At 38.1% G+C, this 16,924-nt stretch overlaps 1 protein-coding gene across 5 annotated transcripts in view; it reads right to left on the bottom strand.

Annotated features, from left to right (window-relative positions):
• nlgn1 (neuroligin 1) overlaps positions 1-16,924 on the bottom strand; it is a 255,896-nt gene that overhangs the window by 123,635 nt on the left and 115,337 nt on the right. For 4 of the 5 annotated variants that reach the window (XM_026928425.3, XM_026928415.3, XM_026928435.3 and 1 more), the window contains one exon: positions 3,478-3,537. The exons of the other annotated variant lie outside the window; for it this stretch is intronic. In XM_026928425.3, coding sequence (XP_026784226.1) covers positions 3,478-3,537 — 60 coding nt within the window. The remainder of the gene's footprint in view (positions 1-3,477; positions 3,538-16,924) is intronic. 5 annotated transcript variants of the gene reach the window in all.

Here is a 16,924-nt window from a genome sequence, read left to right as displayed (position 1 = left end):
AGAGAGGACTCAAGCCTCGTTCAGCAAGAAGTCTCTGTATATTTCTTGTGGAAAATACCAGTGTTTCCCCAAATTCTTGGACCATGTACTCTAATATTAGAGGACAGACCTTTTTTGCCATATCTAAAATTATATTAGAGTAAGATTCAAAGGCTATTGTCAACTGATCTCCAGCTAAGCTATTTTAGAGCTATTTTTATCCCTGCTAAATAGTGGCAACGTCCTGTGTAATAGGGCTACTTGTACATGGGCATCAATGTCCTGTATCAACTTTTCATGTAATATGTGTAACGCATTGAAAAAGTCAGACATTTTTCTGTTTTGTTTTCTTGCAATTTTCTTTGTGCAGCAAAAGTGTTTTTGTTTTTGATTATTAATATATGATTGAAATACCTCTTGTTATTAAATTTTTTAAATTTCTTTTGGAAATGAAAACTGAATGATCAAAAGGTACACAGCCCAGTGGTGTTTCTTTGTTTTTCCATTTTCAATTCGAAACGAAAAATGAGTGAAAGCAACATACAGAAATTGAACGCAACATCCAGAAAGTCTGTGTACTTTTTTTGGTCATTCTATATTTGTGTAAGTATTAAAAATTAAGAAATAAAACACAAATGGTTCTTTGATTATTGTTTCAAAATCCAGGCGAGTTTCTATCATAATTAATATCACATTGTGTTTCTTTTCCTTGTTTATTAATTAAAAAAATAAACCATAAAAGGAATAAAACAGAAAAAGGGTTTTGTTTTCCTGAAAACTGCAGTTGCCTCTGATGGGGCCATAAGCCATTAGGACAAGGCCAGCCAATATATCTATATGACTCTAGCTTTTAGTTATGATTATAGATGTGGCGAGACGAAGACTGTCCTCCAAAAAAATCTCAACAAATGTGCATTGCAGTTTCAATTTAAGGCATTTTTATCACAAAATCTCTTAATAGTCCTTGAGGAAAGGCCTTTTGTTCCGCTGCAAACATACAACAAATTCTCTGATATTTTGAAATAGTGCTTGCTGCAGAACCAAAATTCCAGCAGTTAGAGATACTTAGAAGTTCAACTATGCCCAGGTGGGAGGAGCTGGATCACGTCTGACTCTAATGACTGGACTTGGTTCTGCAGCAGGGGGTACGTGGGTGTTTTTGTAGAGGACAATCCTCTTCTCACCATGTCTATAATCACTGCGGAATACAACTCCAAAGCCACATCTATAAGATAAAAGCAAGAGTCACAAGCATATTCAGTAGCCTTTATTTACCGCCCTATCAGCAACAATCTTCTTTGGTCCATTCATGATTTCATTTTTTGATTTACAGAGAAGGAAAAATTCTGAGAATAAAAACAAAGAATTACTTGTTTTTTATTTCTCCTGCCTAGATTTTGAAACAATAATTAAAGAAACATTCATGTTTTTTTTTTTTGCTTTTTTGTTTTATTTGGTACACAAAAATAGAATTTCCACAAAATATTGAGGCCCAAAAACCACTCTTCAAAGTGTAACTTTATACTACAGACCTTGGAGAATGATCCTTCTCTGTACTACTATGGCAGTTGCTCAGTATTGCTTTCACTATACAGTGCTTTAATATCAAAAAGAGCACTTGATGTTTTTGCTTTGCCTATTAGAAGAGACTTCTTTTTAAAGTGGTGCATTACTTTGGATGATCAAAAGCTTGCGTTTGCTCCAGAATAATTCCTTTAAGTGAGTGATCCAGGCCATCCCCATTCTCTCAGAATGTTATTGACTTCAGGATGCCGGGTTAGAAAGGTCCAGCAGGAGGAAGTGGTCCACAGAGGAGTGTATGCTGAAGTAAATCTATATTATTCACACACACAACGTCAAATCCAGAAGATTATACCTGATATCAGAGTCACCTTTCTGCCTTGACGGAACATGGAATGCCAGTCCAATACAAAGAGGAACCAGGAAGCAGGGAATGTCTCTGAGGAACTGGAAGTGTGGGCCATCCTGAGTGCGGCCTTTGCTGTTTTCAACCACAGGCCCAGGAACCATATTGTAAACGTATCCCTCTAAGTTCGAGGACTGTGCTTGGACCAGAATATTGTCTCCCAGGCTTAAGAGGATTATTTTGTGAGCTCTGAATTTTCGATGGAGTTAATAGGAGATGTTTGGCGGGATTCTCACTGTATATTTGTGCCACTCTAATCTTATGATGTGTGGATCAAAGACAGCTTTTTCCTGGTTTTAGATGGTGCTAATTGGTGCTTATTTCACTTGATTATACAAAATATGGCCTTGGTTAACTTTGTGGTCCAACATTAACTAGTACTTTTTTTTAAATACCACAACACATTTGAATTCTCAAAAGGTGTTGATTAAACAGCAGCTCTGACAGTAGCTCCAGCTCACTCATATGGACTTCTCTGACAGATGCTCCACATAATCTAAGGCCAATCAGTGCTTTTTTTAAAGGTGTGTTGTTATTTAACAAAGAAAAGCTTATAACAATGGATGTGGGGAAGATTTCTGTAAGAAGACGTTTATATAACATCTTTACAAACGTCTTGGGTGTCTGAGCTTTGTAACAGTCAGTATGTTTCCTGACCTGGGAGGGTTTTCAGGACGGACGAGTTTATGTGTTGTGATTTCTTGGTATCATGACAAGCTGCGGTTCTGTCTCAGTGAAAAAGAGCTGGTGAGTTAATGACTGTTTACAGCTGCTATAATGTAAATGAAAAAAAAAAAACCTAATTATTAATGTCACTACAAACAATTAAAAAGTGTGATGTACTGTTCACTAATAAATAAAAAAAAATTGTTTGCAAATCACTGTGGTATAAGAGAAATAAAACACTTCATGATTCAGGACTTCGAGGTACCTGATCATAGGTTTTCATATAAGAGCATGGCTCAAAACAGTATTTTAGTAATTTTAAAAATGCTGTATATACATATTCATACTCTAAAAATAGTGATTTATAGTGGGCAAAAGATCTTTAAGTGTAGCTCTTAATGCTATAAAAGTCTATCCATTTAGTACTTTTATAAATTCCAGGAACATGTTGCATAGGAAATGTAAAGAGTTTTCAGCAACCCCAATGATGCTGTATTTTCATATTTCTAACTTTTGATTCTCAAAACACAAGAAGGTTAAAAAAATCATGCAAAAAAAGGTGTCAAGATTTTGTATTATGGTTATTAGTTTTCTTTTTTCTTTTTTTCAGTGGGATGCAACATGAAAAAATTAAAAGAAAATCAAAGAAAAAAAAGAAAATTCAAGCCAAAACCTATGGAAGGTTAACAATTACATGTCTGGAATGACGAGAGACATGTGACATACTCGTAGAACATCAAGCAAAAAAGACAAAACACATCCAGCAAAAACACTAGGAAGTAAAAAAAAAAAAAAAAAAAAAACATCTCCACTCGCGAAAAAAGGACAAGAAATTTAAGAAAAAAAGAAGAAAAAAATTGGAGGGTTTCCTTGTCATGCATATCAGTTTGGCTTCAAAAAAATACCTTCATCCTCTGCACCGTCATTATCACCTAAATCATCATTCTGTTTCTTTGTAAGAGGACCTAGGATCAAGAACGGAGAAGATGGAGGAAACAGAGAATACAAGAACAACACAAGCCTTTAAAAAGGCGTCTCAGAGATACAAAGAGCTTGCATTGATATCCTTGATACATAACAGAGCAAGAAAAAAGTTGTATTGAAGATCTAAGCAATTAAATGTACAAACATTTCTGTTGAAAAGAGTCAAACAGTCAATAAAATAAAGAATATCGAAACGCAAACTACTGGTTCTGAGAATCCAGTGCAAAAAGTTTCAAAAAACATTTTTCTTTATAGATTAAATAGTCATTCTGTTTCATTTTTTAATACTTTGGATTTTTAGGTAAAAAATGCTGTAAATGGGAAATAAACATTATATTTCATCTGAAATATCATAAATACCCTTATAATATGAGGTTGTAATGGGGTAGCAAATAATACCCCTATGATTTATTATTTCAGAAAAGTAAAAGCTGAGTAAAAAAATATTTCACTAGTTTATGAGCTGACATGTTTACCTGATGAATATTTATCACTGAACTGGCCGTATGGATGTCATTATTTAATATTAGCTTATGTTATCTTTACTATTTGTGAACAAGTGAAGCCTAAAATATTTAAATAAAGGCTTCAGTTTCATTGAAAGGCCACAAACAGGTAGAAAAATAAGTGTAAGCAGCAAACTCAGGAAATGGCTCCAAACATATGGAGAGGGCTATAACTAAAGAACGGACTCAGCGTTCGCTTTTCTGCTACAGAATCTCACAGATGGGCTGTCAGAGGTTCTGCACACTAACATTCATCATTCAGTGATTCGTTTCATGATTTACACCACGGACATCATGACAGCACTCACTCATACACGGACATGCTTAAGCACACACAAGAATACACTCAGCCACAAACAGAAAAGCAAGTTTAAAAAAAAAGCCAAAAAGATCATGCACGAGTTGAGCACATGCAAGAAACTAGTCATGTGACATGGTAAAGAATGAAGCTCAAGGAAATGATAATGTGTTCACTTCATCACACAGAGGCAGCGCTGTGGATCCATACACTCTTACAGACAGGAGGACGAGAGGGAGAGAGCAGTGCCATGCACTGTCTACGTCCATTTCTTTTGATGAAGCTTAGTCTTTTGATTCCTTTGTTTTTTTTTTTAGTAGACGAAGCCTCTGTAACTCCTCCAGACTGTGGAGAAACAGTAGGTGTTATGAAGAAGGAGAAAATCAATGTTAATAACGTAAGTTTGGTCTCCCACTGCCCGGCAAACACATCGCCCTGAAACATAAACGTATTAACGTAAAAGTGAGAGTTCAGGTTGTTTTAGATGACACACTGTGACAAAATAACATTGCATCAATCCACAATCTAGTCCTGAACATAAATGACTGAATTGGATTATACATCAATATTACACCTCTGTACATCAATATTACACATCTACATGGCCAAAAAGCTAGTTAGTAATTCTGCATTTCTACTACTTGCTCGAAAAAAAAAAAAAAAAAAGGCGGCCAGCAGGACCTCCTTCAAGGTAAGGCAAAGAGATACATACTACCTAATGGCCTTATACCGTTATAAGTTATTATATCTACTGAATAAGTTTATGAAATAAATGAATTTAGCTAAGGTTGTTGAAGATAGCTAACTACACTGGCTAAAGGCTACCTTCACACCTGTATCAGTGCTTCTGTAATATAGAATTTTTTTGGATGTTATTGTAACTGGGAAGATAATTAAGTGCACTTTATTGGACCATTGTACAGCGTGTCCCAAAAGTCTCCATACATAGGAGAGATTAACACTTTTTAGCAAAATGTCTTCCAAATTTTTCATAGGCCTTTGACAAAAGAATGTATTGAAATCATTTTCATAGCTGGATTGAGAAGCTGTCAGAAGGGTGCGATGAACTTTAACAGGAAATATGGCAAGCACATCACACACGACTCTGCTGCCAAATTTATTAACAAATTCAAAAAGACTGGGAGTGCTGCGGACCAACCGAGAAGCAGATGTCCACGAACATCCTATGGATGGAGAATTTTGGGACACCCTGTAGTTTGACCATTTTACTGTGTTCTATAGTTTACTTAAACTTCAATCCTCATTGTACTGTAAACTAGGATTTTCTGACACGGTTTACCATGTTACACATGAAATTATATGGCTGCCAAATGAAAAATGTCTCCTGATTTCATTTCAGAAATCTGGTCACCTTAATGTAGTGATTGCTGCTGCTGTTGCTTGTGTTCATGCACTGTCCAGGGTTTTTATTTATTTATTTATTTTTTTTTTAGCTCCAGGATTTATATACATCACTTTTTTCTTTAAAATGCATTTAAGTTTGATTAACAAGTTACATTTTAGGCTTCATGCTAACTTCACTGCCTGCTTAGCTAAGGTAGCTAACTATGCTAGCTATGTACAGTACAATCACTAGAGGCACCAACACCAACAATCTCTACTTGTTCCATCCAAGCTTTAGTTTTCTTCATAACATCTCTATAGACATTTAATGAGAGGTCGTGTATGATGTATGACAGGATAAGATTGAACTGTGAAACTAAGATTATACTTTTTTCCTTCCCATTTTGCATGTTCGACAATAAATCGGAACTAATTGCAGATAGGAAATAAAGTTGAGAAAATCTCGATTCCAATGTTGCTTGCTGCACTGTTGGTTTGTTGTTTGTCTGTTGTTAAACTCCTGTCTCCATGTCGGGCATTTACATAGAAAATGAAGCGTCACCTGTCTCTTCCTAGTGTAGATGTAGAGTGAAGTGTTGTAGATTTAACAAGAGAATTGGGACTGGCTATACACACGTTCCAAGGGTTTCCCAAGGTCTCTTTGGTTGTTAAACTGTTCTAAATTTCTAATGAGGTTGTATTTGGAATCCGTTCCTAAACATTCATTCATTGATTCATCTTCATTAGCCACATTATCCTGGTAAGGTTTCGTGTGAGTCTTGAGCCTATCCCAGGAACACTGGGTGTGAGATGGATGTAATGGCACACACATTCACACCTAGGGGTAATTTAAAGTATCCACTTCACCTACTGGCATGGTTTTGCGAGGTGGGAGGAAACCAGAGCACAGTGACAGCAACCTGAGCTCAGGATCCAACATGGACCCTGGAGGTGTGAGATACCCTCTACCCACTGTGCCACCCTAAAGACAACTTGTTAATACATTGCAATCTACATCTAAGTTCCCCAAATGATTGGGCTCATGGCAATGAAATTAAACAGAACAGGGCATTTTCAACATTTATCTCTGTCAACCATAATCCATTAAGACAGAATTTTCCCCTAATATAGCTCAGAATAGCAGCCAGAATGTGGCCAATTTAAATAAACAGCAAATTCTTTACAAGATCACTCTGATAAAACAGGTAGCAGTACCATCAATTGTAATGAAAATGACCTCAATATTCCTGCTTGCTAACCTCTGTGGCTCTTTAGCATATAACAAAAAGGGATTTTTATCTGTGCCTAATTGGTTTGAGAGCTGGCTTCATTATCTTGGGTTCAGATATCATGCCAAGGCTGTATCTATGCCAGTTGATTTAATGGGAAGGATAAGACAAAACCGGACGAGGGCTGAAACCAGCTATGGCTAGCTTTTCCTTTAGTTGTGTTTGTGAAGACTATGATGCAGAATGAGAGAAACATAAATGAGTATAAGTCCTCAAAGTCTTCACAAACAAATATTATCTCTAAAATATTTAGCCCAAAGTTTCATTCTAACCATTAAGGTAGGCATTTAGCCAGCAACAACTCGTAGGTATGATGTGGACAGGCATACTAATATGACAGATTGGAATAAAGGTGGCCCAATGTGTGCCAAGAAATTTCCCCGCACCATTACACCACCACTACCACCAGCATCAGCACCAGGCAGGATGTATCCATGGATTTATGCTGATTATCTCAAATTGTGATCCTACCACTGCTGGGATTCATCAAACAAGGCAAAGTTTTGCAATCTTCAGTCGCCTGCTTTCAGTGCACATACACACTGTAGTCCTCGTTCTTCGGCGAAAGGAGAGAAACTCAGTCTAGTCTTCTATTGCTTGCAGACTGGCCACTTCAAGGTTCAGCACTTTGTGAGTTCAGACATATGTGTATACTTCTGCACAGCAGTGTTATAAGGAGCTGTTACACAACCAGTTGAAGACTCTGACTCAAACTATTCTCTTTTCTGACCTCATTGCATGGTGCTTTTACCAAACGTAGCTCACAGTAATGTGTGAAAATTGTTCAGACTGCATTGTGTGAAAATCCCACTGTCTGAAAGTAATGAGCAGGTGTACCTAATATGTTGTCTGGCAAGATTTATACAATGAAAATACAGTTAAGTGCAGGTTTCTGCATGAAAAAAAGAAAAAAGTAGCCCTGTTTGACAATAATAAAAATAAACCCAGCAAAGTATAAAGTGGGTATATTCAATATGAGAAAATGTATTTGTTTGTTCATTTTCAGTAACCGCATTATCAAGCTCAATGTCAAGGTGGATCTGAGCCAGTCCTGGGATAACCGGGCACAAGGCTGGAATACACCCTGCATTTCAAGGCAGTGGACTAAAGTCCCGAATCCACCTACTGGCATGTTTTTAGTTGATTAATTAATTAATTAATTAATCAGTTGAGCTCTCTGATGAATCGCCAGGGATGTCAATAGGCTTTATCTGAAATTGATCTGCCCCGAAGCATTAACTGCTTGTAAATCCAGGGGCAGGGGGCAAATGCCCGCAAATGAATTTATGATTGTTAAGGGTATGCAAACGTTTGCATTCAACTCTATATGAGAATATTACTGAATTGAGTTAATCTCTATCCCAATTTATGTCGTATATTACCAGCAATGAAATTAAGCCCAGTGTTTATCTGTGGATTAATCTTTAGCTCACAGTTACTATTCACCCTGTTCTGCGCTTCCTCAGTATAAGCAGGTTACTGCATCACGCCCAGTGTATTAAAGAGTCAGAGACAAGTGCCTCATTTCAAATAGATCAGATGGATGAGTCTAGGTGGCGGTCACTAGAGAAGAGCCCTCCATCACCCTGTCCAAGTGGCCTAGGGGTTGAGGAAAGTGAAGGGCATTAATCCCAGAGGAGAGGGACACTACCTAGCCACCTGTCCACTTTCTCTGTCCACCACATCATTAACCCCCCATAGGCTCAGTCCCCCCCTGACCTCAGAGATTGGGTTCACCAACTCTCGCTTTCTCCAGAAGCACCACACACTTTATTTTAAAGCCACAGAAAGACAGAACTACACACCTCATCTCTTTGTCATGTCACAGAGCGGTAGATTGATTTATCATTTGTGCTCCTCAGTGGCACTGGAATATTCCTCCTTGTGCCGCCATTGATCGGAATTTACCTCTGGCTGATAAATGGCTACTTCATGCCTGACGCATCTCTAATGCAGCATGCAGGTGAAGTCCGCTGCGCTACGCTCGCACGAAACCTGCGGTGAAAGCCAGATGGGGCAATTAATGTTTCGAGGCAGATCGATTTCAGATAGAGCCTATTGACATCCCCGGCCATTCATCAGAGAGCTCAAGTTCCAGCACACTGAACATCAGCCGAGCAAATCACAGAGTGAAATGCTGAGCAGGAGTAGCCACAAATTTGAGGTAATGACTAGCATCTTCAGACCATAACGGAGGGATGGAATTTAATACAAATTAGTATTTCAGTGAAACATTTTGCAATCATTGATGTTTAGGAGAGTGGGTAGTGTTGTCTCCTCACAATTCCAGGGTTTGGGGGTTGATGCTGAGCTCAGGTTACTGTCTCAGGGTCTCAGGTTTCTCCGATTTCTTCCCACCTCCCAAAAATTCCAGTAGTTGGATTGGCTGTGCTAAATTGCCCTTAGGTGCTCCCACTATCCAGGGGAAGCTCCGCATCCACTGCAACCTTGAGGACCACGATGAAGATACCAAAATAATTGATAACTAAGGTTTGGAGAGTAATAAACTAAGCATGAGAAGGTAGTCTTCGTGGGTTTAATCAGCCTAAACACAATAAACACTATAGAATGGAGTTCAATAAACACCAATCAGGTACTAGGTCTGAGCTTAGGCACAATATGTGTTTCACAACACGTTAAAATCTATGAGCTAATCTATTCAACAAAAGAGCAGTCCATCTTCTAAACAGCAGGTAACACCTGGACAAGAGTCAATATTTCTTCAAGTGCGCAACACTGCACACAGGCAATGCCATTATGCTCCTGCTGCAGCTTAGATGGAGTCTAATGAGTGCACAGAGCAAGAGGAAGCTTTCTGGAGAAGCCCGTGGACTCAGCAGTGCCACTCAACAAAGAACTGCCCACGAAAACGCCACAGCTCCTTAATGAGGAGAGTAAAGAAAAGCTCAGGTATGGTATTAAGAAACTGGACCCCTCTTCCCTGTTGCAAATTTAAGGACATTTTCACACCTATTAGTCGGTTTGCATAGACCACATCAGGGCAAAATTGGTACATTTGGTTTGTTTGCTATTTGGTTTGGTTGAGTGTCACACTGCACATCATTAAAAAAAATCAAATAGCTAAAAAAAACCTGGCTGACGTGTGTATAGGGCTAAAAAACGTATAATTTTTTCATAAGTTGGTCAGAATACAGTGAAGGAAAAGGTAAACAAATCTTGCATGTAGAAATCACAAAAATCATCTAAGCATGGAGAACACAGAGCTGGCACTGAATAGATAATTCTATTAATAACAAGGTTAAACACCACGAGTGTGTGGTGCATCTTCAAGAAATCACAAGTTTGAATTACTATGATGCCAAATATCAAATAAATTGGTATAAAAGTATCACGAACGCATTACATTTCTGCAGCGCTACAGCTCTGTCCTTTGACTCAGTTCAAGCCTTGTGGGTCAGATTAGCAGCGTGAGTCTAAAAAATGTTGCCTGCAACCCAAAATACATTGCCTTGTTAGTTCACTTCCTGCACTTTGGTTGATACAGAGTCGATCTGTTTTCTCAACGCACTCGAGTTCAGAGAGAGACCACCTCACTCAGACGCATCCTAAATAATCATCCATACACATGGACAGCCATGAAGTTAACAGCCGTACACCCTCTTCCAAAAACACAGAGAAGGAGCAGAAAGAGGACAGAGTCCCCCTCGAGCCACACATCTAAATGAGTGCATGAACATATGGATGGCATGTTCTCCGATTTCTGCCTGGGCTGAGTCTTCACACATATTCTCTCACACACTGCAAAAATGAGCCCTAGGCAAGCACACAAGAAGGGTGGAGCTGTGATATTGTGTATATGATGCCATGAGGGAGACATACACGGCAAAATAGATAGAAAGAGAGAGAAAGGGGTATCAGAGAGAGTGAGAACATTTCCAATACGAATGCAGCATTTACTATGCAGTGTTTATTCTTCACTTTTTCTACCAGTCATTTTGACAGCCTCTATTGCATCAGTCGTTTATAAAGAAAACGGATCTTCCTTGAGGAATTAAACATTATTTCCTGCAGGCATTGTGGGAAAAAAAACACACCTCCGTTTTGAGGCAGTCGTGTCAAGCAGGCATCAACTGTGTTCTCCATATCCAACTGTTTTACATGACAGAATCATGTTGACATCTTTTTACCTCCCCCACTTCTCCATCCAATAAAAACCTGGCATCAAAAGATTGCTCCTTCTGTGCCGCTAATTCTGCACCTCACCAGCATGAAGGTTTCACTGACTCTCAGTGCCCCTCTGCTAACGATCCGAGAAAGCAGCTCTAGAAACGTAGAAAGAAAGTGAGGCCTGTGGATCAACCCCTCATAAATATTTGATCCTGCCCCAAATGGCTGACATTCAGTGGCGATGGGGAGAAAAGGGTAGCCAGACCCGGCAAAGTAAGATCTAAAACCTCTGTTTGAAATATCAATAGCTGAAGCCACCAGCATCAGGTTATTTTCCTGGAGAGTCCCTGTGGAGAAGGGAATGGGAAAATGCAGTGACCAAAATGTCACGGCAGCTTCAGATTGTGCACTGCTCATTAGAAAGAGAGTGTGACAGGGCTTAAAGTCAGGTAAGGTTTGTGTGTGTGTGTGTGTGTGTGTGTGTGTTTCATTAAGAGCTGTCAGCCATAACCACATAACCACCGACATGGAGAGATTACAAAGCTCATAATGAGCATGCTTTCTGGAAAAATGACAGGAGAAAGTAAGTCTGGCGGCGACATAAGGGAATCACTCAACGCCTCATCTCTACACACTTTTACATTTCTTGTGTTTTAGACATTAATTTGTCTCAACTGTGCAGGTATTCTTATGTAAACCTTTTATTTCAAACAGAGTCATTCTGCCTCTCAAGCTATACTAAAACAATATAATTGCAATGCATATGCTTCTTACAGTGCAGATTTTATTAAAACACTTAAGCCCCGCCCAAATGTATATGAGCATTTTTGAAAATGTAGAGTCATACATTTTTGCCTTCCATCCACATAAAAACGACACTTTGGGTAACTAAAAACAAAGCTTTTCAAAAACAGGCCTCCAAGTTTTCACTGTATTAATGTGGATGGAAAAAAAGGCATGTTTGTGAAAACACTGTGTTAACCTGCGCTGTGGCATTGTGGTTCTGTGTGTTATGAATGTGCTAGGACTCCATTTATAACAGCTGCCGACCAGGTTGTTAGCTGGTGGCCTGTAATTTTGTATTTATTTCATAACGTGTTTGCAATTTAAATTCACTTTGGTTTAAAACGCTATGGACAGCAGCATTTTGAAAATGGAAATAATATTGTTATACATGTGGAGGAGGCAGAATTACAAAACAGAATATCATCCGAACTAAGTGGAACGGTTGTCCTTTTGGTCACGTGCTGTTATGCAGCCATTAAATTATGCCATTGCCATTAGGTTAAAATTATTAGTGACCTATAAAAACTGATAAAATGAATCAGACATAGCAAGGTTACTAGCATTCAAATACGGCCCTTGTTACCAACTCCAAATTAAAAAAAAAAAAAAAAACAGATGCTCACAGAGTGAAGCCTGCTCTTTTATGCTGCTCTGAAAGATTCAAACCTGTACTTAATCCTAATTTTGTGAGCACTATGCAGAAGGACACATTTTCATATGCGACCCCTGTATCAATTTTTTTTCTCAGAAAAATCTTTGACATTCCACTGATTATCATAGATTTTGTAGACAAATTATGGGTTGTTATGTGAAACGTCATTGTAAAAGGCCACATTGTCCCACTCTTAGCTACCAGCATGATCCATAACGGATGGCTTTTGTGGCTACGCTGACATTAACAGTGACAAAAAACATGGCAGGCAAATAAGACTTAATAATCTTACAGTCAGTAACCACAGCATGCATAGTAATCTCATAAAAAGACTGCCTTCAAGTGTCGGCACTGCAGAACTACTTTTCTGGCATGTGATAGCTATACAGATTAAACAAGTCACTTTTTGTGTTAACCCAATGATGTAAGCTAATATTAGTATGTGACAGCAGTATCAGAGACGGTAATCTAGTGATTTCCTTTCCTCCTGGATTTTCACGCCCACTCTTCTCTTCTCGACAGAGTATCTTCACAGTGACTGGCTGTAGCCCAGCTCTGCAGGTGCTGATCCTGGCCTCAAAGCAAGGAGCATACAGGTGATAGAGAAATAGCATGAAACAGATCAAGACAGAATGGGATAGAATGGGCAAGTAATGTACAGGGAGAGAGAAGGGTCTATTTTTGTGCCACTGGAAGCCTAATTTTGTGGTATAACACGACTGTGATGCCAGTATGGTTGCCTGTATTTACCTTTTTTCCAGTTTTCACCAAATCTGTCTGAAATGAACACATCTTTAATGCTGCACAACAGGGAATGTGACATTCAAAATCTTTTACATCAATGCTATTTTCAAACCAGCTTTGGTCCGAATTTGACCTTGCTTTTCCACCTTATGAGATCTCTTTTTAGCAAAACGTATTTTTCTGGGCAAATTTATTACAGCTCTGCTTGTTTTAAACTTAATTATTGCCCTAACATGGTGCTTTTTTACAGCCATTGCCTGGTTTATAAATCTCAACCTACTTCTGTCTCATTTCATTTGTGTGTTCTTTAATCTTCACAATGCTGATGAATGACTAAGGGAATCTGGCTCCTGTCTCACCTCATATTTACAGCTCAGGAAAACAGTAAGTCATGAATTACCGCTTAGGAGTTTCATTAACATTAATTAATTTAGTTTTAAAAAAGTGAAATGTAAATGTGAACATGCTTCAGTTACATTTTGTTTATAAGAATTTCTAGTAGTGCCAGTCATTTTTAAACATATATCATTTTATAAATATATACTTTGATAGGGATCTTTTTATTTTGTCAATTAAAAGTTAGCTTTCTCTCATATTTTCAGTGTGAGACTGAGCTAAGACATTTTTCATAAAATTTTTTTTACATCATCTCTAGCAAGGGTGCCAATAATTCTGGAGCTGACTGTATCACATCACCCTGTCGTTGATTAACTTCCTATTTCCTAACAGAATGGAATTTGTATACAGTGTGAGTTATGACAGTCTGAAGTAGGATTTTAGCAATGTTATGTAACCTAGTCAATATTAGCATCATATTTTAAAATTCATTGCCTAAATATGCATCACATTCAGGTCCTGCCTTCAAAACTCGTCTGGACATGCCACTGACCCAAACACAAGACATCTGTGCTTATCAGAGGTAAAAGTCAGGCTCTACTGATTAAAACCATCCTTGATTTATGAAGATGCTTAGATCCAGGCAGTGCTGAGCTTCTAACATGGCTGCCTGGGTGGAGGAGGAAGAGAGAAGCGTTCAAAAGGACTCTAGCATCAGCAGGACAGCAAACAGTCTAATTTGCCACCATATTATATTTCCTCATCATTTCAATTTCAAAGTGATCCACATTACCAAGCGGCAGGGATGAAAGGGGTGGGGAAAAAAGAAAGGAGGGGGCGCTGAAGTTCATTCCCAGTGCCGATTTCTGTCATCGACATCCATCGAGCTCGGGCCACTCATAGGCAGAATTATCCAGTGTCTCTCACTATAAAACAATCTCAAACACTGTCCGCTTTCCCCTCATGTGTATACCCTGGGATGCCTTTGATATGTGGCAACAAACTACAAAATTTTGTTTTTAATCAATATTTCATGCCTAAATATTTCATCTGATCTTTCATGCTTTGCAGCTGTTTTCACAGCATAAGGAAAACTCCAGCCACTAGTTATGTTTACTGGGAAAACACTCCATGTTTTTTCGTCTCTGTTTTGATCTTAAATCCACCTCCTCTTTATTTACAGTACTGGCACAACCAAGACCAATGAAGCCTACACTCACTAGGTACCCTGAATCAGTAACCCTCAATTACTTACAATACAAAGTCATAAGCAGAGAATTGTATATGTAAATGACTTCAGCTTTGTCCCAGTTTAGGCTTCCTTTTGCAAAAAAAAAAAAAAACTTTTTTCACTCCTATTATAAGCTTTAAAGAGAACCACATTTCCAGGCAGCCAGGATAAATAAAGAGCAAGCAAAGGTTAAAAGTGAGTTTTTCTTCATGCCAAAGAAGCAAACGCATTAGCATACCAATGCAAAAACATCTATGGTGTGTTTTTATTTAAATGACTACTGGTGGAAGGCAAGAAAATAAATTAGAGCAAAAAAAAAAAAATCATGGAAGCTGAAGATATTTCTTTTACAACAGAAGAACTCCTTCTCTATTTGCTGTCTACGGAAGCCCTGAATTGCAAGTTGTGAATAAAATGTTGAAGTGCTATTGTCATTATTTTGACTTAAACTCATGATATTTCGACGTAATAACTCATTATTTCAATATATTATGTGATTTAAGAACTGAGATAAGAACTTGTTTTTTTGTGTTATCTCAGCATATTATTTTCACAATTAATACTTAAATTGACAAAATTCCATCCAGGTCATTGCAGTAAATTTAACCATTTGAATTTGACGTACCATGCCTGAATGCATTGAAATGATTTACCAATCATTATACGTATGTGTGTCAGCTGAATTCCACTAAAGCAACCTCTGGCTTACTTCTTATCCGGGAAACAGTATATGGAGTAAGAATTGCTATAAGCAAATATTCAATACATTTATCTTATTTTTGATTTTGCAGTGTTAAATATCAAGTCAAAATAATGAGATAATATGTCAAATACTGAAATAATAACTCAAAAATAATGAGTTAGAAAGTCTAAATAATGTCATAATATCTAGGAATACCAAGTTATTACATTGAAATACCAATATAACACTTCATTTCTGTTTTCAGAACATGCAAGTCACGGCTTTCGTAATTGTTCATTTTGGTTTCTATTTAATATTTCTCTTACTCCGTCACTCTTTGGCCTTTTTGATGTGCTGTCTCAAGGAACTAAGCCATAAAGAGTTGATGATGAAACAGCTAAAATAGCTAATAACACTGAAAATAGATCTGACCTTCTACGTTTGACTAAATGCCAAATGCTTCATATTTAATCACATCAATCTGCCTATAGCCCGGTTTTGCATCTACTCATGCTTCTATATATCACTTTTCCTGAATGCTACTCCATCGTTCAAAGACTTAGCTTTAAAGAAGCCTGACAGTAAATCAGCTCACATTGCTATTTTTGAGTTAGGAACAGAAAACATGAACACCCCGCGTAGGTTATAGACTTCACATGGTTCAGCAAAAACAAACTGACTAAGGCCCAGCAAGCTAAAAAAAAAAAAAAAAAGATCAATGAGCACATCTTCAGATCATTCAATTAAATCAGCACCCAAGCCTTGCTAATTGATCTCTCCTCCTGCGGTGTTAATGAGAAGCTCCCTATGCTGCACACACTGGACATTGCTGTTCATTTGCTGACTCTGTTAACGTGCAAAGTGACAGAGAAATTACAAGTGAGCTGGATCCTGCCAAAACCAGCTTCAGGATATCTGATGGACAATCGATAAATAAAACAACACTGTCCAGCTGTGTGCATGAAGTGAACTGTGAACATGAACACCACTTTCAGCAAAGTTTAACAGCATATGAGCTGAGTATGAGGGTGGGTTTCTATAATATCAGATATGACAGCTATTATTAAGAAGACTGGATTCAAATGATACACACTGGAAAAAGCACAGATCTTGCCGAAATTTTGTCAACTGTTAAAGAACTGATATGACCCATCATTCCAGGCCAAATATGATTCAGTCACATAGATGGTCTGTTATGGCAATGGCAAATGAATTGCAGGTGGCCATATTGAATTTGGTTTCAAAAGCATGAACTCAACTCTATGGACTCAACCTGCCTTGTGTCAACGATTCAGGCTGGTGGTGGTGGTGTAATGGTGTGGGGAATGTTTTCTTGGAACACATAGTTCCAAACAAGCTTTGTTTTAATCTT

The sequence above is a fragment of the Pangasianodon hypophthalmus genome, chromosome 11, assembly GCF_027358585.1.
Source record: "Pangasianodon hypophthalmus isolate fPanHyp1 chromosome 11, fPanHyp1.pri, whole genome shotgun sequence".
NCBI classification, from domain to species: Eukaryota; Metazoa; Chordata; class Actinopteri; order Siluriformes; family Pangasiidae; genus Pangasianodon; species Pangasianodon hypophthalmus.
Note: the sequence above shows the minus strand (reverse complement) of the source record. Positions and strands in the feature narration are given on the sequence as shown.